General features: G+C 37.2%; 1 protein-coding gene across 1 annotated transcript; it reads left to right on the top strand.

The window, feature by feature from the left end:
• The first annotated feature begins 1,964 nt into the window (after positions 1-1,964).
• Positions 1,965-24,666, top strand: DNAI3 (dynein axonemal intermediate chain 3). The gene is made up of 22 exons (XM_065656977.1): positions 1,965-2,049; positions 3,343-3,381; positions 7,546-7,727; positions 8,278-8,382; positions 9,227-9,394; positions 10,933-11,132; positions 11,405-11,521; positions 12,129-12,319; positions 13,184-13,308; positions 13,412-13,501; positions 13,919-14,008; positions 14,727-14,855; positions 16,768-16,841; positions 18,248-18,383; positions 19,148-19,235; positions 19,437-19,537; positions 20,376-20,439; positions 20,782-20,912; positions 21,628-21,832; positions 22,239-22,330; positions 23,724-23,861; positions 24,466-24,666. Exons 1-22 carry the CDS (start codon positions 1,965-1,967, stop codon positions 24,664-24,666), a joined length of 2,751 nt encoding a protein of 916 aa, XP_065513049.1.
• The last annotated feature ends 1,645 nt before the right edge of the window (positions 24,667-26,311 follow it).

Raw genomic sequence — 26,311 nt, 5'->3', positions numbered from 1 at the left:
TATTGTACAATGTTGAGGCTGTTTTGAAAGATTATAACTGGAAAAATATATTGAATGTTAGCCATAAATATATTGTCAATGTTTGTAGTCCTGTATTTGACAAAAGGACTGTGAGAATGAGGGCAGAAAAAACTCCTTTCTCCTTACATTCATCATACATTACTTGTGTGGTTTTTTAATCTTCCAAAAACATCATCTTTTGCAAAGCAAAAGTTTCAGAATTCTGAAACATTAATCTGTTTTGCATTGGTATTATCATCACTTTTTGGAAAAAAACCAGAAGATTAAATTGCTATAGCTCTTCAGATAGATTAATGAAGGGGGCTGTATTTACCATAGTGACCAAACAGCAGAGAAAAGCACTATCGTCCCATGGATGCATCTTGTCACCTGTGATCTGCAAGATCCAGTATGACAGAGAAAAGAGACTGAGGATTGAGAGAGTGTATTTTTCTGGTTTGATTGAAGTGAAAAAGAAAAATGCACAACCGTAAGGAGAGTGTCAGACTCTGCTCCTTTTAAAGTCAACACCAAAATTTACCTCAAATGCATGAGAAGTTAACACAGAACCCAAACCCAAGCTATACCACCAGGCTATAATCTGTGACCTATATCTTGCCATCAGTGGTCATCTCCAAACTAAAATTCTGATTGGAAGCTAAAATTCTCTTCCCTGCTTCGGAGTATTTGAGAGCTGTGTTACAAAACAGAAAACCACTGTTTCTCAGTCTGGGAATGAAAGACCATATCAAAGGCAGGACAACCACTGAACTGCAAATGCACAGGCCACAGCATGTTTATTTTACCACTCACACTATTTTAGGCCTTTCATTGGGAAAGTCTCAAGATAGAACATGTATTTTATAAACCCACCTTTTCACCTTAAGCATCTTGACAGTAAATGGGCTGTTCACATGTGCAGGCAGACAGGCTGTGGCTCCTGTAAGGGTTCATCAGAGATAGTTACGTCCTGACACAGTTCTTGAAGGTGCCATCTCTCTGTCTTATAAGTGGATCTGCTTTCCTCTTGTTATGTTAAAATTATAATAGCATCCAAACACTGTAGGTGCTTTGTAGACATTTAAAAAATGGTTCCTCTCCCAGTCAGTTTACAGTCTTGATAAAAAGTGGGAACATGGAAGAGGGAGGACACAAACAAACTGAGGGTCCCATTGTTCTTATCCCAGCTGAATGCCTCCAGCTGTTCAATAATAACATCAACACTTCTAACAGAATTTGGGCCATCCCGACTTAATTGTTCCAGCACCTGCTGTGTGTGCGCCTTCCGCATGATGGTGCTGGCAGTGCCTTTGGTGGCAGCGTGCTGCCCGGTCTGTCCAGCTCTGCAATGGAGCTGGGCCTTTCCCAGCTGTTCTGCTCGTCCTTATCCTAGATATTGGGAAGAAGGAGAGTAAATGAAACAAGAGCAGCCTCCTGTACAGCATCGTCTCCAGCTGCATGGTTGCTACATGTAATTATGCATACAACTTCTTTCCAAGTTTGCCCTCCACAGAGCTACGCTGAAAAATGAACGGGAAGCAGAAAAGCACAGAAATGCTTTGTACAGCTGAGTAGTAATTTACACTGAAGGACATTGGGACAAATATTTACAATTGGAGAACTTTCACCTGCACTATTCCCGCTATAGCTCAGTTCCTTAGCTTTCTGTTCTAATTCAACCTTCGGGGTAATCAGTTTCCATACTTAATCACCCAGGACAGAAGAAGTACATATTACATATGTACATATTACATATGTACAGAAAAAGTACTCTTACATATCACACAAAATACTGTTTATTATTTAAAACTATGGAACATACCTTTTGGCTGCGTATGAAAATATTACTATAAGGATAAACTACATAGAGTCGTGGACCAAATTTTCACTTATACATGGTACATTCGGTTGCCTGTTTTAAGTTTATTGACGGTATGTATCTTTCTCTAGAGAAATCTCAAAAAATGTCCTCGAAAAAAACCTCAGCAAAGAAACAGAAAGGTGGGAAAAAAGCTAAGGAATCCTCAAAAGGAAAACGAACAGAGCTCGGTATGTAAGGTACAGCAGCAGTGAAACAAGCAGTAATCTGGTCTCATGTGACAGCTACCTTAATTGTTTTGGGCCCATACATTTAAGTAAACGTGAGATAAATTAGAGTATGCTATTTCGTATAAATAGCTGAGACATCTGCAATTACTGATTATGGTTTTGTAACCAATATGTGGAACATAACAAAGCTACATTGCAATATTTACACTTTGTCTTGGTACTTTAGATGTAATAGTTTATGGTGTTGTAACAACAGTATTGAATGGGAAATTGGGAAGGTTATATATATAAAGTGGTGAGATTCACAAAAGCTAACAGTCCAGAAAGAGAGCATCAGGCAGAGAGAGGTGCCCCCAGAAACAGGAGTTCAAGTGCTCAGGATCACATTGTAAATAAAGGTACAATAATAGAGCTCTTGCAGTTTGATTTTCCAGAGCATTTTATTGCATTTTTTTCTGAGGTATGCTGAGATACTGTCTCACATAATTTATAAAGTGTAAAGTTAATGGAGTGTAAGGCTAATGAGCCTTTGCTATATACAAATATTTTTTTCCGGTGATTAATGCACATTCTCAGAAAAGGTGGGAATGTACTCTCGCTTGGGTTTTCTCTGTTTTGTTTCATGGATTATTCTTTCTGCCACGACAGCTACCTTCCTGAAGTTGCTTTTGGCCCTTAATCACCTTTTCCCTCCCAGCAGATTAACAGCTGTTGTGCCGCAGAGAACGTTCTGCACATTAGCGCTGATCTCTCCTGCCCTGCCTCGCTGCGAGGTTTGCAGACCCCCTCTCAGCACCCGGGCACCCAGAACGAACCTGCGCCCCTGCCAGCACACCGGCCTGTGCTTCTGCGCTCTGGTGCCAGCGAACCTGTCCCGTCTGTCCCCTCCTCACAGGGCATGGTTCGCACGGTAACTGCCCCAGCAGGTGCTGGCAGGTGGCAGCCAGTGCCCTTTTCAACCATGGAAACTGCAGCGTGCACCACAAGATGACCAATTTCTTACAGCTTCTCTCTCGCGCAGACCACCTGCTCAGAATAAAAATGAGTTTCAAATCGCCGTAGTTTCAAAATATGCTAACACACCCTGAAGATACAGACCTATTCTAAAAGGCTTCACTCATTTCTTGTGTTAAATTTGAACAGAATAGAAATTATTTTTGTTTCCTCTTCAGAGTTTAGTTTTAAATCTATTGAGAGATTTTAAATATTGCCCAAATAAGGAAAGGACTGTATATTTATAGTTACTTTGTTAGGAAGAAAAATTACTGATAACATCATATCATTACATTTCAGATAAAAACGATGAAGCCGATCTTTCTATGGCTAGTATAGGTAAGTGCTACGATGACTGGGCTTTAAGGTAAAAGCTTTGGAATACTTTAAGCATTTTGAAGCTCCAGTGTTACTAATGCCAGGGAAAAAAAAGGAAAGATTTTTTTTATGAATGAGAAAGATTAGGAAGTATGAAGAAATGCAGCTATTACAGTAGTGCTTACAGTACCACTCTGAGTAGTAGGCAGTGCAGCAAGGAATGCTGAAACGGGGATGGGTTTGGAGAAGATGTTTTTATCTTGTGTTGAGAGTAGCTGGGATGAGGGGAAATAAAAAGCATCACAACATAATTATAAGGTGCAAAATGTTGGCATTTAGTAACAGTTAAGCAATTGAAAGAAAAACTTGAAATATTTTTATCATTTTTTCATCTTTGGTCTTTGTCAAATCATTATGAAATCTGGTGAGAAGACGACTTTAGCCTATCACTTGCAGTTTTTAATCATAGTTATCAATAGATGTTGATTAACATCTTTTGCTTTGTAGGGGAAAAAACCCTGCCATTTAAAAGTCACAAGATATCAAGCATTTCTTTTGGCTTATATACAAGAAAAGTGCAGTCTTGAGTGTGGCCGCAGTTAAGACCTGAAATATGGAATTATTTGAATTGAAATATATTCTTTTTTCTTAAACACCAAACATTAATATTTTTTTTTTCCACATTTCTGGTTGGATTTTCTTCTGACCTGATTTGTGCTTTATAGGAACAACCCAAAGGGTTATCTTATTAATTGGCTTTTAACACTACGGCTTTTGTTGCTGAAAGCTAAAACAATGTGGCAAACTAGGAATACACAAACTAGGTAATTTTTTAAGAAATCATAAATCACTTGTCTTCCTCCATAACCCTTTGAGCACACGTGTGGAAGTGAAAATTGTACTCTGATTAGCACCAACAAAATGCCTAAGCTGCAATTAATGAAAATGGACAGTATGTGGTCCCGCAGATTATGAAAGTGTTACTTTAAAAAAAAATGGGGTTTTGGTGTTCCTTGACATGCTTAGTTTAGTCAGTAAGAGAGAATTTTACCTCCACCTAGTGGCAAATAAGGTTAGAGCCGTAATATCTAATCTTGCTAGAATCGCGCTGCTAAAAGCAGGAAAATAAAGCTGCTGTGTGCAGCCACTGTCTGTGCAGGATTTAAAGTGTCTGCATGGTGACTCCTTAGCATAAGACCTGCAAGTGTTCTCACCTCTCTTAGAGCTTCTTGGTCCTTTGTGAAGTGCTTATAACACTAAGAGCTGTTGAGTGTTACAAATGAGTACAATTTACTATTAGAAAAAACAATGCTGCTTATGTTATATTATAGAATCTATTATTTACAGTCTATATCTTCTATATAGATAGATATATCTATATCTATTATGTACATTCTATAGCAGAGAATCTGTTTTAGTATTCCATAATATAGAATTTCAGTCCTTTAGACTAAAACAATGTGCATATTTTAATTCTGATCATTACTTTGTTTCTAAACATGGACTTATAGCAATAAAGCATTGAAAAAAATACACTTAGACTATCTGTCCTACTCTTCTCCTCTCATAACAATGCCTATTGTATTTTTGCTTAAATTTAATGCATGCTTGTATTGTTTCATTTGATATTGAAGCCTACACATCTTTGAAAGGATTTTTTTTTAGCATTAGCATTTGTGATTCAGCATTTTAAAAAATAACGTCATACAAGCTTATTGAATAAACAACGGTCACTCCTGGTTAGGACTTCCGGTGTATCTAAAAAAAAAATCTAATTGTTTGGGCTTACTTTAAGTTATTTGAGCCATGGGAATAATATTATGAAAACAAACAAACAAACAAACATAAGAATCAGCAAATTATGTTTATAAATTTTCTGTAGGTTTTATCCCCCCTAATTGCATGAGCCACATAACTAACTCTGAAAACTGGGACATGTACAAATTTCTTGTTCCTTTGCTCTCCTGTCCGTTCTGTCCTGTGAGCCAGCTGTGCACAGCAGAGGGTGGAAGTTGCATTCTGTTTTGGTGTGCAGCTCTGGGTTTTTATCCTCTTTCTATCCTACAGAACTTAATTTGCAAAAGGAGGTCTAGTTTTTTTCCTCCAATATCTCAAAAAGTAAAATATATCTGCAGTGTTGCAGTTTGTACTAGGGTTTGAGTCTGCTTCCCCATGACATTCCAATGAGGCATCACACCCTTGGGCTAGGGTGACCTGGGAGCACTGCAGATCAACTTTTGCAGTTCCTTAAAAGGATTAAATGTTTCAAATCATCCTGGAATAAACACTTTTTTCTGCACCTGGTCTCATAGCCAAATTGATAAGCAAAAGAAGAATCTAGCTCGTGGCCTTATTAGCTACAGAGAATAGATGTCAAAAAGGCAAGCACAGGGAATCCAGAAGATAAACGAGACCTGACTTGGTTTGGTGTTACCAACCATGAGTTTGGACCAGATGACTTTCAGAGGTCTTTCTCAATCAACATCCCCACAATTCTGTATTTTTTGGAAGCATCCACAGAGAAATCCTGGAAATCTCATATCAAAAAGGAAAGTCGTGCAATATTGACTACAATTTGTGAAGAAAGTGAACTAAGGGACTGTGCATGCTACCAATGGATTGTGTACACTACAAAATAACTACTGAATACTAAGTAAATCATACCTGGTATAGCGCAGGATGTACCAGAAGCATCATGCATATCATTAATTTTACTGGATGATTATAGCAGAGTAGATGCATTGGATGAGCAGCACTGAAAGATTTTAAAGGATAAACGTCAGATTCATCAAACATTATGTATTATGTGATAGGCTTATGCAGAGATTTAGCTTCCCGAATGATAGAGATTAAGGATTTATCTTTTTGTCAGTCCTTGTTGGCTTAGGTTAGAGATGGCTTCTTAAAACATGCTGAGCCAGCTGGTCAACGTAATAATTTTAGATATATCAACTTTAATTTAAGGCATACACAAAGAGAAATATACCACAGGTGCTGGGAAACCATAAAATATTAAATAACTCAAACTACGAAAAGATAATGAAACAAAGATGGTAGAAAGTATTAGCTATGATCACAAAAGCCAGTCCATGTCAGTACAGAAAAATCCCATGTATACATGTCCCTGAATCTCTTACGCTTTCCAGTTTACTGAAAAGATGAACATTCAGAGTGAACATCTGTAAGCCTTCTCAGACAAAAGTACTGGCCTTCAAGAAGAATGTCCTTACCCGCGAGCAGAGACACTGAGCACAAGCCTGCTCATCATGGCAGTATTGCAAAGGAAGAAAAGAGTCTCTCGGGTGGCAGGATTCAGCTAGCTGGGCCTATAGTGATCTCAGTCACGTATAGCTGTTGTGTAAGCTGGAAGGCAGAACGTGTACTATGGGAAGGACCAGTGTCACGTACAGACAGCTGACACACACTTTCCAAGAAGCATGGTGTATTATCCTCAGATTGAGTGTTTGCAAAGCGCAGTTGACGGGTGACTAACTGCACGCAGCCTCACTGAAACCAGTGAGGGTAACGGTACTGGAGCTAGGGTAAGAAATAGCTTGTTCTGAATTAACATGGATGAAGCTAACAGAGGTCATGTGCGTAGAAAACAACAGCTACGTATTCTCCAGCAAAGCTGAAAATAAATATCTGGCTTGAATCTTAGCGACCTTGCTTTAGTCTCACTTGCTTAGAGAGCAATAGACTCAACTGTACTCTGAACTCGATGAGAGGAAGACGAAAGTCCAAAATCAGAAAAGCATCCTTATTTGGGAGGGTATGGAAGCCTCATCTAGATTAAACACTGGCTTAATATGACACTGCTCTACAGGGAAGGACTACAGTATATTTATTCAAGTACTCTCTTAAATCAGAGCCATGCAGTAGTGTCCCTAATGTCCATTCATGACTCTTCACTAAAGCTCTTAATCACCTGCTGATCAAGAGGAAAAAACCCTCATACTAGGAATAATGTATGCATTAAGTAGGAAATGTTAGATAGAGTCTTTTCCAAGATTAACAAAATGTAATATAATTTGTATTCCATGCCTTCCAAAATAGCAAAAACTAACTTGAGAGATTCAAAGGCATTCTGCTAGGCAACAGTAAAGGCCCAGAGTTGAAGTGTATGGTTATGTTTATGCAACACTCTGATATTTGTTTATCAAGCAGTTTTGCTTTCTTTCACAGGTCACCCAGAAATCTTTCCTTTAGTTTTCACTACAAAGACCCAAGAAATTTTTAATTGCCGAGCTGATGAAGATGTCACAGAAGAAAATTGTTTCAAACTTATTAAAAAAGAGGACATCATTCAGGACATGAAAACAAGAGCTACAGTTTCTGACTTCCACCCTGTCAAAAAAATTATCCTAGTACGTAACTTATTTCATTCTCACTTTAAGACTTTGTGCTCTCAGAGTACATATTCTTTCAATGATAAAGCCTGTCCTTGTTTGACTCCGTAAATACACTAATGCTGTAATATCCAAAGGCTGTATAGGTCACAGACCACTGTCAACTCAAAGTTTCTCCAGGATCACCATGCACTTTTTTTTTTTTTACTAATTTCAGATTTAAAATATGCTAAAAGTAATGTAAATATTATTAGTTTTGATTCTGTGCACTGGCAGAGCTTCATATATTTTGGCTTCCTCTAATTCACAGCCTTTTTGTTGAGAATCATTAAAATAGTTTATTTTCTGTTCTCTATATGAAAAGATTAGTTTTGTCTCAGGCATATTTTTATTACAAAATAAAATCAATCTGTTCTTTTCAATTAGCACACGGAATTCTCTGTTAGGACCACAAGATTAAACAAAGATACTGAATTTACACTAGTGGTAGCTTTGCCAGTCACAGGTTCATGTCTGTTTTGTATGTTATTTGCTCTCAGTTTTCCACTAATTGTTTTACTTAAAACAGGAATATCCAGGGGAAGAACTTTTGGTAGTTTTTGATGCAAAGTTCCAGTACGGACAGAATTTTTACTTGGTTGCTTCTGAGGAAGCCAAGGAAGACCTTCTGAAGGTAAGAGAATCCAAGTACACCACAGCATTGTTCTACCTACGAAAATACTTGAGAGTCTTGTCTCAAACATGTACTTCAGGAATGGTACTGTATTCGTAAGCATCTGATGGGCTTGTCGTGCCAGACTGTTTCTCTAAAGGTTAATCTGACACTGGAAAAATACATTCATCACTGTAAAAATATCTTTCATATTGAGAAAGACTGAATAAAATTTTTGTAGTTTACTTCAGAGGGCCAGTATAACCCCTATTGCTGCAAAAGCCTTAATTTACTCTGCCAAGACCCAGGTTTCTAAGACAGACATAAAAATAGAAGATTACAACATATTGGGCATCTTCAAATAAATATTATTTTTCACAATATGTATGTATATGTTATTCAAATCATACTTTAAAATGTTACTGAGTTCTGAATAACTCTAGATACACAGAAAATTTCCCCTTGTGCTTTGCATCATAGGAGAAGGTTTATGGGTAGATTATATAAATTTTCAAGATGAGTTTGTCACCAGCATCAGGAGAAGTAACAATTAATAGAGAAGCAAACTGCAATTCCAGGCAGGAGGGCCTAATGTGGAAGATCACTATAAATTCTTTTTATATAACGGTGATTTACTTTCAAGAGAATCTCTCTTTAGCAGTTAAATATTAAATATGTAACGTTTATTGGAGAATTCTAATGCACAAATGAATGAATGGGACCTAACCCAATTGTACCCAGCAGCACTGTGTACAGAGACAGAAGAATGTGTGAATAAAGGGTGAAAAAGTGGGTTTCTAGTTAATACTTACATTTAATTAAATTTTTTTTTTAAAGTACCATTTCTCACTGTTTGATGTCACAGCCTCCAGAAACTGTAGAAGAAAAAAGAGACGATGATGAAAAAGAAGAAGAAAGTGAAGAGGAAACTTTGGAAGTCCAGCCTTATAAGCCTCCTGTCCACAAACCTTGGGTTTCTCTTGGCAGTGAAAAGGAAGTAGAAGAAGAATCTGTTAAAGAGACTATTACAAAGGTCAGAATCAACAGATGTTAACCATAAAAATAAATATTTTTTAAAAATTATTTTAAGTTCCTTAAGAAAAAAAAGTCAGAAAACTGCAAATTGCAATCCTAGTTTTCCTTGGGGTCTTCTAAGAAAACAAAAAAAGAGAAATTTTAAAGAGAACAGAGTTGCTAAAAAAAAAGTTTCTTCAGGAGTTTGAGTTTTTGTTAAAAGTTGAGCTATTTCTCTACTTTCTCTATTTTTCTCTAACAACTCTGTTCTCTTTAAATCCTGCAAATAAGGCATGTGAGACTACATTGGATGTATCTGCTTTTTAAACTGTAAATTCAAAAGTCCTGATCATCTTTGGTCATTAGCACGTCTGCCACTTTTTGCTCAATTTACAATCCGGCCAGATTACAAGTTGAATCATTGTAATCATATTCTAAGGACCTAATTCTGTCTCCATGGAGCCCAGTGAACTCTGCTTCATTGTATGAAAGGCATTTAAGTCGCACACAACACCTTTAAGGCCTCTCTACTTCGGAATCAATGTTTTCAACTATAGGTATTACAAGCTGACTTTACTGAGGGACATATTTGATTAACTGCATCTACAGATTATACTGAGAAAATTATACATGCAAAAAGTAGATCCACTCACAGCTGTCACCTAACTTGTGATGTGTAGTGCATCTCCAAGCATCTAACTACCAATCAGTGATTTTTACTCCATACCTAAATCCCTGTTCAGGGAAGACTGGCTACATTTTGATACTTCTCAGCAAATGGACATCTTGCTTATAATTAAAAAGGTGTCTGATTGTTCTAAAGCTAATCTACAGTCATTAAATTTAACCCACATTCACAGTCCGAGTATTCTGTACTCTTACCTTGCTGGCAAGGTGCACTCAGAAGTATTCTCAGCTGCCTTCCCTTCTGCTTCTGTGGGAGGTGCTGGGAAAAGTACTTGGCTGCGCATCCAGGACAAAGCAATACCTCTCTACTGCCTGAAATCAAGTGCCTGCCTCTCTTTGAGGGCAGAAGACAAGCCACGTCCCTTCTTCCTTCTTAGTTTCCACTATAAGGAAACTCCTCATTCAAATTTTTGTGGATCCTCTTCGGGGTACTTTTCTCTCCCCAGGCACTTCAAGGGAAATGGAAATACCTCACCCACAGTGGCGAATTGCACTAGGAGGGAAGGGCTAAAAAGTCTTGGAAATCCAATGCAGTATCACACAAGACCTCCTGCAAATCAATCATTTAATGAAAGGTGCAGTTTTGATATTGCATGAATTAGAAAATGTAATTCGCTTATCCTACTAACAGTAATCCAAAACGTTACTTAAAGGCAACTTCTTGTTTCATAAATACAAACCTGTCTTCTGTTACATATGTAGGTTATTCATATGAGCACTTCATATTTTCAAAATGCAGAAATATAGGTAAACTCAGCACAGAAATCATGAATAGAACTAAATCCACAATTATATAAATGCTGCAGTTTTACAGAATGAACTTTCAAAAAACTTTCTCCTCTGCTAACTGCAGAAATATCTCTTTTTCAGATTAAGTATAGGATTTCTCGAGTACGCAGGAAGTTTGGTGCACCAATTACATTTACTGATAAGAATGCTTCACATGTAAAAGACAGTTACCTTGAATGTACGTCCTATCAAGACAAATCTTTCAGTATTAAAATGCTCGAAAAAGATGTGGGCATACAAATGGTTCCAAAACTAAGAGAAGCTATTACTCAGACAACATGGTAAGTGTGAGAAGATATTTATCAGCTTATTTATTAAGCTATGCACTGTTTCTGATCTCAACTAAGGTTATGTAAATTAACTCCACTCTCTGGAGTGACTGAGTTACAAACTGATTAAGAGAACAGGTTGCATCTTTCTTCTTTGCTCTTTTCCAAAGAGTTTCTTGAAAAAACAGAATATACTTAGCTTTTCATTTTACACGTTACATGGGTTTCTGTCTTTGAAATTTTTTCTATATGTACTCACATTCAAATTTACTCCAACTGGTTAGGACCTATCCAAGAAATGCAGCCACACAGTATTTTCCTATAGAATTGTCAAATGAAGAAAAAGAAGAGAGTCTGTCATCTGGGAAGCTGAAAGAATTTCTTACATCAGTACATTTAAGGTAAAATTACTGCAGCAATACACATTTAAGGCTACCCAAAATTGTACAGAATACATGCAAGAACTCTCATCTGAGTGGACCATTGGTCTGGTCAAATTCTGATTTTGTTTGTCTCTGTATACTTTTTTTTCTTATTATTTTAATATTAACAAATATCAAGTTGTTTCTATAAACTCTATGCCATACAAATATGAACGTTGGTTTAAATAGATATTTGAACTGCTGAAGTTGATAGTGATACATCTTTCTGAGCAAGCAAACACTGCTCACTCCAGCAGAGGCTTATGCAGAAGAGCGGAGGTGCTGTCCTACAGCCCTTGGTCATGGGACAAGTCCCACTTACTGATGCCTTGTGCACAAGAACTGGACAACTGCACTGTACTTGATCCATACAGAAGTTAAATTATTGGTACAATTAGTTACATTTAAATAGAAGAGGGTTTACGTACAGTGATGCATCGCTGAGGAATTAATACTTTTTTTTCCTACTGTTGTCATAATTTTGTGTAAAACAAAAGCTGCCTCTTTACAGACATATTTGTAATTCTATTGCTGAGTAGTCACATCTGGATTATTGAAAGTGTTAACTATTCTTTCCACAAAACAGAATGGAAATTGCATTGCAGCAAAATGAAATTATGAATGCTTTTTTTGATGACTGGAAGGCCCTAACAGAAGAGGAAAGCAGTTCTGGTGGCAAGCCACATGTTTATCTTAAAGCATATCAATCATTTACAGATCTACACTACTTCAAGGACAGGACTATTAGCTGCTTTTGCTGGCATCCAACCATTTCTGGTAATGTGGTTAAAATACTGATTTGAGGCTTGAACAACATGTATTATATAACAGCTATAAAACATGCATCTTTCATAAAATTATCAGCTTCTACATTTAAAAACAAACCAAAACCCATTTAATATGTCCGTCTGACTTGATTATTTGAGACAAAGTAAAAAATGAGCCAGTTAAATTCTGTGTAGAGTTCAGACAGGCCATGCAAAGTCCCTCACACCAATGTAGAATTGAAGATGACAGTAAAGGGCAATTTCTCCCTTCTGAGGCTCACCTAAGCGGGGCTGCAACAGCGCCAGGTCCTGCTGGTGGCCCTGCACCCCCCTGCTCTTCTCCCCACAGCTGGTCCTGTAGCATCCACAATACTTGTGAGGAATGTCACAGCCACAACGGGACGCAGACATCACCAAGCACACTGAATGTCTCCTCCTGCTCCTTGCCATGGAGTGTTGCTCTACACAGCCAGGCTTACAGGCACAATTAAGTTCTATATGAATGTCCTAACTGCACAGCATACTAATAGCCAACACTGTAGCCTGCGTACGAAGTTAGTTCGGCTGCAAAAGATTTGATTTCTTGATGGATGGCCAGGACTATATGCCTGTCACATCATCTCAGGTGTAGTATTACATCATTAAAGAGTAGTGGCAGAACTTAGGTTCTATGACTCATGGTTAAATAACTGAATTTTAAGTAAAAAAAATAATTTCCTCAAATTTCATCTTTAAAAAGAAAAATATAAATACATGTTGGGATTTTTTTTTTCTGTACTGTATTCAGAAAGTATAAATGTAAGTCACAATAATTAACAGCATGTTGAGACTTGAATTGTCTCTTCTGAGAAAATTAATCTTCTCTCTCAATCAGGGATTATAGCGGTGTCAACAAGAGGGCGGCTGTCTTATGAAGAGCGAGTTAACCTTTCTGATAAATCATTGCTGCAACAGCCAGTAATACTTTTTTGGTGTTCTTTTGACCCTACCCACCCTCAGGTATTTAATCAGGACTTTTAAATATGCCAAGTACTTAAATAACAAGAGAACAGACAATCAATGTGACTGCATTTCTCAACTACTTTGTTTTTCTTCTTTCTAGTTAGTGTTGGAGTGTCCTGAAGACATTTGCTGCTTTCAGTTCAGTCCAAGTGATCCCAGTATCATTGCTGGTGGCTGCATCAACGGACAAGTATTAATTCCCTGTTTAAGAACAAAATAGGATATTTATGTATTTTCTTACAGTGTAAAAATAAGGGTGAAGGGATGTACTCAGCGTCTGTAATAACATGTAGTGTCACAATACAGATGTCGGGAGTCCCAGAAATTCCCTGATCCTGTACTGAAGTTATGCCTGGTTATTCCATAGCTGAACCATTACTGTACGGTGCTTCTTTGTAGCACTGATAAATAGGTCAAGCTATAAAGACAAGTGTAGCCTTTCAGCTGATTGCATCAGACTGAAGAGGCAATACTTTAATGACTTCATAAATTCTAGAGCAGACAGTGAATTTCTTATTTTCCCCAAACCTTCATGAATTGTATTTGAAGAAATGTGTATTAATATAAAGGATGAAATAATTTGTAATATACTAATTTCTCATTGCAGGTTGTACTGTGGGATATTTCTCAACATGAAGAAAAGCTGCAAAATGTAAAACCTGTTGCTGATGGAACTGAGATAACAGCTGTTAATATGGTGAATGTTTCCATTCTAAATAAATTGCAGTGCATCTATATGTCTGTGGGGAAAAATGGGTGAAGGTGTCCTAACTCAAAAACAGAGGAGTAGATAATCTTTGCAATGAGAGACTAGAAACGATAAGAAACCTGATGAGTTCATGAAATAAACCCATTATCACAATATAATTTCTACCTGACTGGTCCAGCTTAAATAGCTTTACTGTATTTTGTGCAGACTTTGGCTTCAATAAGAGTGTTCTTTAATGGGCACCAGCATATACTCCACTCTTGGTTTATGAAACCTATCAAATACATAGAGCATTTGTTGCTGGATATAATATTGAAAATTATTCTGGAGGTTTAGGGACAGAAAAAAGGTAGCTTGGAAGATGAGAAGCAGATTTCAGGGGAAGGTGACTATAAAGGGGATAAGCAGAAGAGAGACCTAAGAGCAGAGGAGAACTAATAATTTAACAACTAATAACTTAAGTGAATGTGTGCGTGCATGTGGAGGCACGTTGGAATTCTTTTTAGAGCTTCATATCCAAAGACCTGTTTTGATGCTTTCCATTTTTTTACCAAAGAGAAGGTATTAGACTCCTAGAAAGTTCTATAAACTGATCTGAAATATGTGAATAAGCATTAACATCATGTAAAATAACCTTTTTTCTTTGACAGGTCTACTATTGTATTTTGGAAATACACTAAGATATCTCTTTTTAAAACATTTCTAGCCATCACTTATGCAAGTCCCGCAGAGTAGCACAGAGCCACCCCTAGTGAGATGCTGTGCAGTCTCTTCCATACAGGATAGTCATGAAAAACCGGTAACAGATATACATTGGCTACCAGATTATTCGGAGGTGAGTTTAAAGATTCACTTTTCTTCTTTTTATTGTTTTCCTAATCTACTTCAGAAATAAACTCAATGTAAACTCAAGATAAAATATTAAAAATTCAATTATTTGTAATAGCGTTCATTATTTCTCACTGCGTTTTCTAAATATTAAATAATCCAGTGCCACTTGTCCTGTTCATTGTGCTTTACAACTGTGCTGTGTTCTCAGTGTGATATGAATCTGCTTATACCGGGGAAAAAAATCTGTAACTTTACTGAACATTGTAATTCAAAATTACAATAAGCCTTCCATATCTAAAATATATTGAATTTATACTACGAGCAACCTAGCCTGCCAAGAAGAATTCAGAAAAATAATTTCAATTACCTAAATATCTAGGCACCCAAGAATGGTGTTATTGTAGTTACGTTAATTCTTCTAGGCACTGCCTGTGTACTCAAAATTCACATTTTCTCTGATGGTTTTAAAGCTCCATAGTACTTAGGGTCTATGTAGTTAAAGGGTCCAACGCTATTATATGAGTATTGGATGCTCATTTACTACCAAAGTACTGCAAATGATCTTTAAAAGGTTTATGTTTTATTTGAAAACAAATTTTTAAGACTTCATAAATAGCGCAGTCCTCAGCAATATTACCAGAAAAGTAGGGAAAAGGGTGCACGTATATCATAACAAGAAAGCTGATACAGCTGTTCATTATTACATCATGCTACAGTGGTACCCATGGATACGAATTGGTACCAGATGTAAACATGAAGAAAGGGATTGGACAGCAGAATGCTGTTGTGGGTTTGGTTGTTTGGGTGGAGTTTTTTTGGCCAAAGTTTAGGCTCAGAAAGCTGGTTTTATATTCATCTAGGATAACAGATAGAGGAAACTCATGCTTGATAAATAACACTGACAAAGGAATCACTTACTCAATATTTAGCAACATGTACTAGCACATACTTTTTGTTATATAAACATGGAATGTGGGAATGTGTGTCAGCATTTGCACAGCATTGTGGTCTTTATGGCACTGTTCCTAAAATCAGCAGTTTATTATTACATATCAATGAAAAAATATTCAAAGTTATATCCAGAACTTAATTCAGCTTTGCACGGATGTGAGACTATAATTTGGGCTCCAAGTAGGCAACTCATGAATGAAAATAAGAGTAGGATTTGTCCTAAAAAGAAAAAAAAAATGTAGCTGAAACTTTGCCACATGGTTGATAAGTGTAGTTTTAGCCAAAATATATATGTTTTGCATATACTGGAAATTATATTGGGTCAGGGCTTAGCCTATAATCACTTGTTCCCCTCCCTCTGACACCTTTCCTTTATTTTTCTGAATAAATTAAAATAAATTTGGTATGAAAAAATAACTCTTGGTAAATAATAAGTACTGTAAAACCTGCAGAACCCCACATACACAAACCAAACTGTTAATAATAAACATTTGAAGGCACCACTACCATCCTGCAGTGTGGTCTAGCTGAGTAATAATTTAAGAGAGATGACCCATGGTGTAAACTTGGCAAAGAGATATCCCCCCACTACACTTAACTGTTTGAGATAAATTTATCAATGATTTGCTCTTTGGTTAAGCTGGATGAAAATGTTACAAACATGGCAACTTAAAGAGGGCCTGACTTGCAGTGGTGCCAGCACGTGTTTATCCTGCTTACTTAATTTAGAATTTTAGGTATTTAGGAGGCAAAGCCAGTATCGGTTCACTTGAAGTGCATTTCTAAAATAGCTTGACTTTATAACAACAAGTTAGTAAGTCCTGATTTTCAAACCTTACCCAAGCAGAAACAGTTACTTAATTTCGAGAAGCCCACTTTATATGTTGAAGTACGTACTTAGCAGAGTATAATTTCTGTCTCTGATTGTCTTCTCCCTCTGTAATTATTTTTACTGTTATTTTTAGGACAACCAAATGGATGCAACTTCTGAAAACAGAGCTGAAACTTCTGTGCAGCTTGTAACCTGCTCCCCTGATTGGTATATACCATACCTACCCTACAAGGCGTCTTCCAGTTCCCTTTGGAAAGCTTTATGGAGCATATTCAATGATTTAACTAGTGCACTTCTTGATTCCTATCAGCCTATCCTGAATAGCTGAAATTCTGTATGCAGAAGACAAACATATCAAGTACTTGGCCACTTAAGCCCTTTACAGTAACAGCATTAAGGGTTCACTAACTGAAAAACCTGATATGTATAGGTTTATATTCTGCTTATACTTTAAGACTGTTGGTCACACATACATTGGCCTGCAGAGCCACACCCCCACACTTACATTGATTTTGTAACTTCCACAAAAAGCTGTTAAGATTTTGAGGCCACAGAAATACTGTAAACAATATTTAAACTTGGAGACTTAGCTGGAAAAAATATTTTGTATGAATCTCCTCTTTTGTGGACTGAATAGTCATGATGGTTATGACCAAATATTATCCTGTGTGAAAGACTGACAGGAGGACAGAATGCAAAAAGTGGAAATAATTGCTTAGCTTTCACGATGACAAAAGGCTTAAGGCTTCAAGGCTGCATGGCTGGGCTCAACCATGTATTTGCTAGTTACATCAAAAGGAGGGTCAGAGAGAGCAGAATGTGGTAATGATATGAAGTTATTTTCCCTAGTCAAATACAGAGAAGATTTCAAAGAATTAAGTCAGAAGAATGATTGCAAATGCAGTTGATAATAAGTTTACAGTGTAATGCAGCTAATGCACACGGAAGAAATAATTTAAACTACTCACACACCAGGGCTCCAGATTAAAAGTATTCACCTAAAGTAAGAGCAGGGAAGTCACTGTAATGTCATCCTTGAAGGGCACAGGTCCCTGAGCAACTCCTGGTAGAAAAGGGAAAGAGATGTCAGCAATGAGGAAAATTATCATTGTCTATATCGAATCTGTGAATGAATGACCAGAGTAGAGCAACAGGAACAAGCAGAGGGCTGAAAACTCCGGTGGAATGACAGATTCAAGTGAGTGGAACCGTTTGCCTTGAATGTCAGCAAATGAATTGTTACACACAAGAACTGCGAATCAGGTTCCATTTGAATTACTAGTTTACCTGCTACAGAGTTCTTCTGTCCAGTTCTTGTAGCCTTCAGGAATTTCACCCAGGTAGTGCCAGGAACTTCACCCAGTAACTTTCCATAAGCAAACTGTACAGATGCTCTCTAGCTGCTTTGGTACGGGTAAGAACTGATGAAATGGTAAAAAAAGGAATATATGCCATCATTTACAAAAGAAGCAATTAAGTATCTAGCATTTGTCTGCTATGTTAAGTTAGAAGATGAAAAGCTAAAAAAAAAAATAGCAACTTTAAAACGTGTGGAAAGCTGCATCTGACTTTGACACAGAAACAGGGAATAACATTACAGAATCTTTTTGCAGCTCAATATTATTTTGGGATAATCCAGCCATGAAACCTTCATCTGAGAAATTAAAAGAGGAGGACGTTTTTGGTATGCCTCTTGATGTTCCAGATACTTCTAAGCATCTAGATCTCTGCTGGAAACCTCTCGTACAGGTACTGTAGAAAATTATAGCATAGAAGGATCAAGCCAAACTGTAGATATGGCCAGAACTCCATAGGAATGTTTTCTTTTGCTTCACAACTCTTTATTTTTTCCAGTAAATTGTGAGTTCCTTGTGAATTTATTTATGATTATGAAATAAAAAGCTTCAATGTTCCTCTGAGAGTTCAAGAAAACACATTTTGAAAAGCTAACTCACAAGAAACAGCATAACTGTTTCTTAAAAACTGCAGTAAGTGCGAAAGTATTAACAGTGTAAGTTCCTGTCAGCCTTTTTAACTGCTGTGCTATCTCAGGGGTTCCCAAACTGTGAAACATGGCCATGGTCAACAGAACCATAATTACTGGCAACCCAACAGCGAGTCTGACGAAAATGGTCATAGCAGTTTGTGAAAAAAGTAATGTTAGGTAAAAAAAACTGGTAAGTAAATATATATACATATATATATATATAAATTTTGGACCTGCTGATCTGTGCTGCTCAGAATAGCTGCAGCTGGTAAAGTTGTTGAACCAGCATGACCACTGGAGTGGTTCTTTTGCTAGAAACATAGCAAAATCCTTAAACGGAAAGGTTAACACAAGAGAAACCACGGCTTTACATTTTCTCTGTGTTTGCCCATGAGGCAGCAAATACTGTTCATGGAATATTACAAAGACACTACAAAGATCTGTTTCATTACAGCAGAAAGTCATTTAGTCTTGTACCTCAAAGCTCTGACAAAATGACTTAGCAAATGCATTTTTTTCTGAACAGATAAACCTGTGTGAAAATGATACCAACGCAGAGTACAGTCCCGTTAGAATTAGTTTCAGGGAACTGCACTGTCAGTACAAAACCTCAGGTAACATTTTTATTACACCATATTGGGGAAAATGTTTTTAATAAGCTTATATTTCAGTATCTATAATACATAATGAAAGCTGAGCAACAAAACGTTATGTAGCTAAATTTATCTGGGGAAAAAGATTTCTTAAAGATATTGGTATTCAAAGTGTGACATGTATTGAATACAAAAAGAGCAGTTCTGTACCTTACACACTAGACGTACCTGCCAAACAGAGCCTGTATAGAGAGAGGAGTACTTCAAGCAAAAATGTGAAAGTGCTAGAGAGTATCTCCACTGACCTCCTTGTTGGAACTGAAGTAAGTGACAATAATAAATTACTAGTGAAAATGTTGATCCAAGATATCCAAAAGACTGAAAAATAAAACAACAGTGTTTTCACAAATGTATGGATATGCATGTTTTCTTCAGGAGTTAACTAAAAAGATCTGTCTGGACATGCCACATTTTACTCCAATTTTAATGCATTTAGCTACATGCTTAAAATAATTTTAAACCTTCCAATATTTGGTAGATTATGAACCCTTACTTCAAGGGCAGAATTAGAAGACATTTCCAAAATACGTTGAATTTAACTATCTGCTATCAGGAACCAAACAGTATTTCCTTATTCCTGAACCCATAAGATTAGTAATATTATTTATTGTTTCCCAAAATGCCAGGTGAAAACATTTGTAACACAGTTTCCTCCACAACTTATTTCTACTTCAGGAAGCCCCAGCTATTCATAGCCCTCTACCTACCCCACGTATCTAAAATTCCAAAATTTTTCCCACTTTTGGGTTCATATGGAAATGAAAATTTAGCTTCTAGCTACCTTTTTGCTTCTAGTCACCTTTTCCCCAAATACTAGAGCAAAGCATGAACTGGGAAAATGGAGCAGCTAATTCTGCAGGAAGGCCTGCTGAAATACATCATGGAAATTAAAAGCTGTTTTGGCAATACATAACTGAAAAATGGTGATTGAAATTTTTAGTGTTTTTTTCAGTCATTGGCTGCAAATTTAGGTTTTAATTTACTCATAATGCATTTAATGATGGTTATAATTAAGTAAAGTCCCAGCTTAAAAACAAGTCACTTTGTTATAAGCCACCAAGCTCTAACATCAGCACTCACTTGATTTTTCTGGCATCACAGGATGGAGATATTGTTTATTCTGACTGGAAAGTGGAAATTGATAGCGACTCAGAAAAGCAAGTTAGTAAGTTCAAGTTTCTCAATACCTGTTTAAACCTTAATGTATCATTGACTTTAAAATATTTGTACCTATACTCTGTCCTTTTAAAGTTCTTGCTCATCTACTATAGTCTGTCCCACTGATGACAACCTCTGCAGTGTCACAGCTGCATCGCTATGTCCCTATTGGCACAAATCATGGAAGTAACTAGAACTGTGGCAATTGCAATTTCTATACCTTGTGAGCCAAAAAATGAGGCTGGTGTCTTTGGAGCCTGTGCTGGATCCTGTGCTCATTTCCTCCTGTGTAACTCCCATCATGAAGATGATCACTAGCTATGAGCAACTACCTTTTTCATTCCATTAGGTCAGAAGCATACGCAGAAATACACCATCCACACTGAAACTATCAACACTCTCCAGAGATCTCCATTTTTTAAAGACATAATTCTAAGCATTGGAGGACAAACTTTTGCCATTTGGAAAGAAGGGGTTACAGTAAGTTACTCGAACACAGCTGTAAAATAATAGGTAGATTTACAAAACAGAACTATAATAGCTTCAGAGACTGTATTTTCAGAAATGTTTGTAAGTCACAAAGCTTCACAGTTTAGAAATAAATTAGGTGTAAGAAAATATTTTTTTCTTCACATCAGAAAACTATTTTAGAAATAGCTTTGTAAACTTGCCTTTTACAGAGCAAATGAAGTGACCTTATTTAATTCCAACCTTGCAAACTAGCTTCTCAATAAATTATTTCTGTTGCTATGGAAACCAAGAATAAAGGCAATGTGTGATAAACAGGTCTGAAGAACTCATATTGAGGACACAGTCTCTTAATCATGTGAAGTTAAAGAAATGACGGGTTTTTTACAGTTCCTCTCATTTAGGAATCCAGGTTAGCTGCACCTGGCAAAATCTGTAGACCACAGGTTTTAACAGCAGATAGACAGATTACCTTAATAGACTTCAGGTGAGATATCAGGGTTTTTTACTCCCCTACAATTCTCTTTATCTGCAGAAGGTGATACCAATTTTGCCATTGATATAATTTTTGTAATAGGATCATTGAAATTGTGAATGTTCTCACATGACAGGAGGTTTGAAGTAGTGAATGGATAGTACTGTTTGATTGTTGGGTCTATCTTTTATTGTTTTGGTTTTTTGTGTTTTTTTGTTGTTTGTTTGGTTGGGTTTTTTTAAAATAATCAAGAATGGACCGATCCTTCACTCAAGCTGCTCTGCAGGAAGATACACTGCAGGAAAATGGTCCTTAACAAGACCGGGAGTTTTCTTCATTGGCAGGGATGATGGAAATATAGATATTTGGGACTTACTGAAGAAAACTTACGAGCCATCTCAGTTCCAGAACATCTCTGAATCAATGATCACTTTCATCAGCCCCTGGATTACCTCACGTATGTAGATGGTGATTGCACTCTACTTTGCCACCCCATTTGCAAAATGGCCCAACTCCAGGGCACACTAATCTTGTTACAGAGCATCTTATAGAATAAATGCATACCTCCACTAATCTAACACTGCACTGTATATCCAAGAATGCATACATCAGTTCTAAGTGTACTACCATGGCATTAAGCAGCTGAAAATATTTAATTAAAAAAAGGTTGAAAAGACAAACATTAAGAGGAATTTCATTTGTTAAGAAAACAGGAGAGCAATACAGCTGACTTTTGCTGCAGTTAACAATAAACCAAAAAGACCACAACAAGAGTGAACCCTCTGTAGCTCATGTTTGGGTGGAGGTACGTGTTACTGTGGAATTTAGATTGTTTATATGCTTTTTTGTCAAATGTCTTTCAGCAAACCAGCATTTTTTAGCTGTTTCTGATGATCTTGGCATACTGCATGTTTTGGAAATCTGCCAGACACTAAGTCAGCCTTCAGAGAATGAGGTTGGTAAGAATATTTATCCATCTCTGTGACACTATATCCTGACAACATCAACATAGAAACAGGCCTGCCTGGAAAAACCTGCCTTCAAATGGGTGGCAGTTAATTTCTGATCAGTATGGCTATATTCTACAAAAATCATCTGTAGCAAAGCTGGCTTTGGGCAGAGCTCATATTGGAGGTACCTAAAGGAAACCTGAGTGACAGTTGGCAGAATTCCACTGCTCACACCTGGCTACATGAAAACGGTAAAGAGTTTGGCATTTTTTGCCACATGCATAAAACGACACCTGGTTTCATGCACTAAAACAATGCTATATAGTGCATGATACTGTAAATATACTGAGTTTCTCTTTCTTTACACCTTTTTGTCTGCATCTGCATCAGTTTTTCTCCTGTAAATTTGTTACTTTGATTTACACGTCTTAGTATTTGGTTCTAGCTTAGTTAAAGCGCATTTTGCAAACTGTTACTAACATTACCCCTTGTTCATTCTCTTCTGCAATAAGGACTACCTATACCTAAGGGCCATGAGAGCAATGGAAACAGTTTTAATTTTTCTTTATTTCCACATTTTCAGTTGTTCTTTCCCCCCACCTCCCAATCAAAGATCAAACTAGTGTTTTCACCTCATCCAGCCTAGCAGTCTTATCTACTACCTAGTCTGTCACTTTTACATTGCAAAATCATCTTCCTGTCCTACCCCATTTTTAAGTTATGTGTGCACTTAAATAGTTTATAAACATCCCATAAAGGTTTGCTGTGTGCATGTAGCAATATAGCACCAGGTCAGCAGCCTCATTTTAGTAAAAGTAACCTCTCCAAAGCAAGGCAGGAGCTAAGTGCTATAACATGACGAAACACATTGCTTCTGCCCAGATTATGTGTGTTCTGAAACTACACTAAAGCACAGAATTATTAACCCCGGAGCAGTCACTAATATTTAGATTACGTTCATTCTAACTGAAGTATCCACTGAAATATATTGTAGAGACTAATGAAAACTGAAAAAAAAAAAATCCCAGATAAATGCATACTGTAACACTGAAGTATGGCATTTTATGGCTTCTTTGTCCCTGAAGTTGTGTCAGTGAGGGTTTGGACTGATTTAGTGAAATTACTAACCTAAACTGGTTTGGTTATGTCACTGCAGGTTCCTGAAGGATGATCTACTCAGCGTCAATGTAACAAAAATTATTTAACCCCATGCATATTTGTATCCAAAATCAATTGGTTTCAATTCCCGTCTTCTATTGGCTTGCTGCAAATTATTCAGATAACTAGAGATATCTGTATTCCCAATACAGATAAACTAATAATACTGTTTAGGATCATCAAAAATAATTCTGTGACTTTGGGTGTGTTAATGACCCTTGTTTGTCATTGTGTTACTAGCATGACACCGTACTTGATTATTTTGAAAGAGAAGTCAAATATCTGAACTACTGTGAACACGAGTTTCAAGAATATCAAGAGCTTCAAGCCAAAAGAGAATCGAAATCAAGCTGGAGGCACAGAGGGAGAAAACAGTATGTTATAATTTGAACGAAGAAAACTCTATTTGTTTCTTTGGGTCTTAAAAATGCATCTGTTTTGCTAGGCAGGATTTCCCGTAGTATTTTAAAAAATCAGGATGGTCATAATCAGAATAGCTTAGCAGCTCCTTATTTCATATTTACGATTCTTGGGAGTAGATTTGATGGTCCTAGTTTACCTGAGTTCAGCTCTTGGTTAAGCGAAACTCCTGCAAGAGCATTGTGGACATTTAACAACTATTAATTTGCTTTTCTTTTTGTATCAATTGCTCTTTCAAAAACATAGACTTTAGCAACTTCTCTATAAGCATTGCTCCTTCAAGCAAGGAGAGACTACAGCCTTTCCATTCTTTATTCACATAAGGATTTTGCCTATCCATTCTTTCGTAAATGGTTTAATAAGAGCAACTAATCAACCAAGGAAATAACAATTCAGTTAATGTAGCCCTAGTTGGTGCCTATTTTCATTAATTTGTGATAGCACTGATACTATCCACTAGAAAGCAATGGGATTGCACACAGGTTTCAAAGCTTAACAGCACATTATTGTCTGGTATGTGTTGTTTTGTTTTGTTTTTCTTCAGAGTATGACTACTCTATAGAAAACAAAAGAAGAGATGGAGGAGCAAGAAAATGCAGACTACACTATGTTTCTGGACCTGGAGAAGCAGATATTAGCAGATTTAGTACTAGTAAACAGACAAGAAATACTTTCCTCATTAGATACCTGGAGCCCATTACCACCTTTAGAACCAGTGAGCTTTTTATTTCAGGACCTCTTTATTTCAGCAGAAAATCCTTAGGCTCAGCAATAAAGCATCTTGCAGTTAGAGATTGTTTCTTGAACTTTATCCATTTATTTACTCACAATGTGGTTAGAGAACAACAGTTTTGGGCACACTTCCACCACTATCTTTCATTAATACAGTTATATGAACATTCTACCTGTTTAAATAATAGTTTTTGAGGTTCTGTGTCTCTCAGAACTCTATAACCTGTAAAAAACTTAAACTCAACTCAGCTGGTCAAACCAGGAGGCCAGTATTCACTCCTCCAATCTACATCCACCTGCTCCCACCAGAGGGGAAGCCATTCTACTCAAGTAGTTACATTCACACAGGCCATCCAAATTCTGCTGCTCAGCCCCAGGAAGCTCCTCCTCCATCATCCCCCAAGTATTTACACTCCTCCTGAAAACTTAGGGACAAGAAATAGGGGTTTTTTGAGATCTCCAGGACATTTCCTGCCCTGGAGATATGGTGAAAAAAGCACTCCAGAGAGAAGGACGCTCACCTGGGACTTATGCAGCCCCACGTCCCCAAGAAGCTGCTGGAGAAGGGGAGGGCACGTAGGCACATGGATATCTCGGATAGCCGCAACAATCACAGTAACACACGAGATGAAAGGAGCAATTCCTCATGCAAAGGCTCCACTCTCAAAGTGATTTAAAGACCACAGCCAGACCCTGAATTCCTCTTATAAACCAATGAGCCATTGCAGCTCATGAAGCATAAGAACAAAGGTATTTTTTTCACTAAAGATGATTTCATCATTAGCTAGCTTTAGCCACTAAAATTTCCACAAGCTATTTTTTCCCCAAATAGCATGTGCAGTCACCTGGATTACAGTAGGGAAGAGAGGTGGCCATCACTGCTACAGGAGGGTCCATCCTGAGAAGATTGCTACAATGCTCAAAGGGCATCATATAATGCTCCTGCAAGGAATAGTCAACATGAATGCTCCCTCAACAACAGCAACCTGGTTTATTACCTTAAATGCAGCCACAACAAATATTCAGCATGCTATTAAGTCTTCTATTTATTACTTACTACACGTAAATGATAGGGCAACCCCTTGCACCTCTGCCGAATCCATGTGTTGATGTACTAAGGGAGGACCATATAAATTACTAAACAAATTTCAGAGGCTGCTGTACCAAAATCTTAGATCTGACCACACTATTCGTAAACCCTTCAAACTTTGCAGGCTGAACCACTTTCACTTCTCATCATCAGATTAGAAAATGATTGCTACTTAAGCCTGACAAATGCTTACAAACAGAAAACCAAAGCCATTAAAATATACTGTTCCCTTGAAGAAATCAGTATTATTTAGAACAAAAAGCTTTTACCAAGCACACTGTGGCTGTTGCGTGTGTGCATTTCTGTCAAAAGACGATTATTCTTGAGGGGGATCTAAGGGTGTTATACAGAAGTTTTAATATTTATCAGTGTAAATGAGTAACAGCTCATGAATATTAATGTTCGTCCTCCATCCACAGAGACGATTCTTTCATAAGCAGTGCTCTGCTGGTTGCTCAGTTTCAATAGCCAGGTCAACCACCACGTAACTGAGCAGAGCCTGTCACGCGGAAATTAAATCTATCAGAGGAGGACAGATTAAACTCTATACGGGTGAGTTCACTCTTTCCATGACTCACCAAACTGT

Source organism: Caloenas nicobarica, chromosome Z (genome assembly GCF_036013445.1).
Source record: "Caloenas nicobarica isolate bCalNic1 chromosome Z, bCalNic1.hap1, whole genome shotgun sequence".
NCBI classification, from domain to species: Eukaryota; Metazoa; Chordata; class Aves; order Columbiformes; family Columbidae; genus Caloenas; species Caloenas nicobarica.
The sequence above is the reverse complement of the archived record's forward strand: the minus strand, read 5'-3'. Positions and strand labels throughout refer to the sequence as shown.